Below are 3670 nucleotides of genomic sequence, written 5' to 3' on the forward strand. Positions count from 1 at the left end.
GGGGGGGGGAATCGTGTATTTTCATTCTTACTGTATTATGTAACGCATGCATTGTTTTACCAAATAGGTGTAAACCGCCTTACCACAGGTGCTACGTCCCTGGTAAAGATTGGCCACGTTCTCCAGTTCATGTCATGTTTAAACCGTCTATGTTGGTGTTCGCCGAACCCGTAAAGGTTTTCGGACGGAAGACGTGTCGAAATTTGTACGAATTGATCAGTAAAGATGAGACCAGGGACGGACGTGTCGAATCTGCAAAGTAAAAGCATATAATATTTTATACATAAAAACATTATGAAAAGGGTGAGAGTAACTGCATTGGTGCATATTGCTCTGAAATGCACTTTAGTGTATATTACTTTTTCGTTCTTGACAAAGAAAATATTTGAGTTATTATTCAACGTACATTACGGCCTTAGTCGATTTTCGGGTGACAACAACTCCGAAGATTGGTGACGTCACGAATTTGACATCATATTGTTTGATACCACTTCCGGTCGGTGTATTCATAGACAGAGCCTCGTCAGGTATTTCCCATGAGTTGTTTGCAGCAAACTGTAGCAAGGAACACGTTACAAATAATAAGCTAACTTTTCTTGATAAAACACAATTCTGCAAATGATAACAGAAATCAAAACCTCATTGAACCTTTTAACTGCCGGGAACGATTTACTTCAAACTCAAGTATCAATGGGGTTTTTTTTATTGAAAAAGAGGCTTCTCTATGCTAAGCTATTATTGAGCGAAAGTGTGCTAATTAAGTATGATTAGATTTCTTACTCTACTGTTATGAGCGTCTTAAATGTTGAAAAAAATATGTCAAAATAACATGAAAGTCATCCCATCTCCTGTATGATCATATCCTGTATGATCATCTCCTGTTTAATAATTCATTGGCCAAGCTACAACTGACATATTTCCGCCTATCAATCAAAATGGTCTAACAGTGACCAGGTGTACATTCAAACACGTGGATATAATAATAAAAAAGCATGTGGCAAATATAACGTTAGCGTTGATTTACACCTCGAATACGGGAAGATCTGATGACACCTGGCATGGGCAGAACGGGTAATTGGAATATAACAAAAAAAAATTCACAACAATAACTTTAAATTCAATCTTATATCCGGATAAATCTTTTTTTTAATTTAATTTTATAAAATACGAGATTCCAAGAAGTTTTCTGAACGTCTGCAAATCAGACTGAATCGGACATTGCTATCGGCAGAATATGTACGCTTAAAGGCAGTCACTCAAACAGGTCCGACGAGGACCGCCAATCGCCAAATTCGCTTGACATGAGAAACACCAAACAATTGTGATTTCAGCATTTCTTCTTTGTAAGAAGATTGGAATGTATTTGGCTGTTATGAGCCTGTTTATATCTATTTTTCAAACTCTAACTTTTATCATTATCGGTTCAATTGACATGTATGTGACCTTGTGAGTTCCTGCCGGTAAATAATATCACGCGACCGTGACTCTTTGCAGTACACAAACACATACGAAAATTCAGCAAACATTTGCTTGGTTTCATGAAAAGAACACTAAAATTGTATTGTCACTACATTGTAATTTGACTAACAAAAGTTTCATTCCAATGACTCTGTGACCTGTGCTGGCGACAAGTCATTCTGCAGCGGACTGACCAATCAGAAAGAAGCTTTCAAAAGTCGGTCCCTATCTAGTCTAACCATGGCTGACTAATACTCCCGCTCCCTATCTAGTCTAGCCATGGCTTACTAATACTCCCGCTCCCTATCTAGTCTAACCATGGCTGACTAATACTCCCGCTCCCGTTTTAGTCTAACCATGGCTGACTAATACTCCCGCTCCCTATCTGGTCTAACCATGGCTGACTAATACTCCCGCTCCCTATCTGGTCTAACCATGGCTGACTAATACTCCCGTTCCCTATCTAGTCTAACCATGGCTGACTAATACTCCCGCTCCCTATCTAGTCTAACCATGGCTGACTAATACTCCCGCTCCCTATCTAGTCTAACCATGGCTGACTAATACCCCCGCTCCCTATCTAGTCCAGCCATGGCTGACATATACTCCCGCTCCCGTTCTATTCTAACCATGGCTGACTAATACTCCCGCTCCCGTTCTAGTCTAACCATGGCTGACTAATACTCCCGCTCCAGTTCTAGTCTAACACTGGATCTTCAGACTGGAACTGTCGCCATGGCTGACTAATACTCCCGTTCCGTTCTAGTCTAATAATAAATACAAGTATGACTCATCCAATATGGCGGAATGGAGAAAAAAGCGCGCGACAGCTAGCAGATTGTTGCGCGTAGTTTACAACAAAAGAATTAAAGTCCAATCTTCGAAGATAATGGATTTTTTTTTTTTTTTTGTTATATACATGTTCATTATACATAACAAAATTACCGATAAAAAAGTTTTAATTTATTTGTGCTTGGCTGTTATGAGAACTATTAATTTATTTATATGATTTATTTAAAGTATTTTCAGTAATATACCTTTTATTTTGGATGTGCTCGATTTACGCGCAGGTTTCGCACGTGTACTGTGGATACAAAATATGTAAAGGACTCGGGTTTTCTTTACTTTCTATAGTGTCAGAGTATAAGTCAGTACAAGGCATGGTGTCTAAGATTGCGGCAACAAATTTTATTCACGGCCGAGTCCCAATATCTACTCTAAATCTCAGGTGACAGAACGCGAGTGTATTGTAGGNCCCCCCCCCCCCCCCCCCCCCCCCCCGTCTCCCTCTGAGTTCCGGTGGGGGACTAATAAGGACCGAAAAATGTGTGATTTCAGCATTTATCGTTTTAAATCGTCGTGTCGCATGTTTTTATGTAAGTCGATAATGTAACCTTAGACTTGAATGACCTTCAGCCAAAACATGTATCTAGACTATGTCATCACGAGAGCAACCCATACCTGTGGACATCTGCAGTATGCTGGGTATAGTAAACAACGCGTGTTTACACGTGACAACGGTGTCATCTATAAAGTAAACAAACTTTGTGTTGTTATCTAAACTACATGACAACATATAACTATACCCAAGCTAGCGGTCGAAACGTGACAATGATCGCGTTACATGTACACCGGTCTACGTGTAATCGTACGGGTAAACGGTCAAGTGCAGTTGCCCGCCGTGTTGCATTGTCTAATCCAATTTCAGGTCATACTAAGACGATGATAATGGGGGGCCACACAAGAATCATTTTGAAGTGCTATCTCACTAAAAAAACGTATCCCTTTACAGAGTAGAATGACATTCATCCCAGTCACATTATTCTGACAATGAACTAACCAGATGTCTTCAGGGAGACATCGGCGAAAAAAAGACATTTGTTTCATATAATGCCATGGGCGTCAGCAGATCAATTTTAGTTGAAAACACAACACATCTCCAAGGGAATATACATAAATCGCCTCGGTTGCGTGACTGTAAGAGGCGACGTATATGTGGCCAATGGAACAGAATTAAGAAATTTCTCTGATTATTATATATTATTGTTTCCATCCATTCATTTATTTCTAAATGCAAAGACATTGACTATGTATCATTACTCATAGCATAGGACAGAGAGAGAGAGAGAGAGAAAGAGAGAGAGAGAGAGAGAGAGAGAGAGAGAGAGAGAGAGAGAGAGAGAGATAGAGGGTGGGGAGGGAAGGAGCAAAA

General features: G+C 39.9%; 1 protein-coding gene across 1 annotated transcript in view; it reads right to left on the minus strand.

Annotated features, from left to right (window-relative positions):
• The window catches only part of LOC110459523 (maltase-glucoamylase, intestinal-like), a 40460-nt gene that overhangs the window by 30897 nt on the left and 5893 nt on the right, over nucleotides 1–3670 (minus strand). The window contains exons 4-5 of the mRNA XM_021511831.1: nucleotides 407–555; nucleotides 84–252 (exon numbers count right to left, since the gene is read on the minus strand). Of these exons, the coding sequence (XP_021367506.1) occupies nucleotides 84–252; nucleotides 407–555 (318 nt within the window). The remainder of the gene's footprint in view (nucleotides 1–83; nucleotides 253–406; nucleotides 556–3670) is intronic.

The sequence above is a fragment of the Mizuhopecten yessoensis genome, unplaced genomic scaffold (assembly GCF_002113885.1).
Source record: "Mizuhopecten yessoensis strain PY_sf001 unplaced genomic scaffold, ASM211388v2 scaffold10097, whole genome shotgun sequence".
In the NCBI taxonomy this organism is placed as follows: domain Eukaryota; kingdom Metazoa; phylum Mollusca; class Bivalvia; order Pectinida; family Pectinidae; genus Mizuhopecten; species Mizuhopecten yessoensis.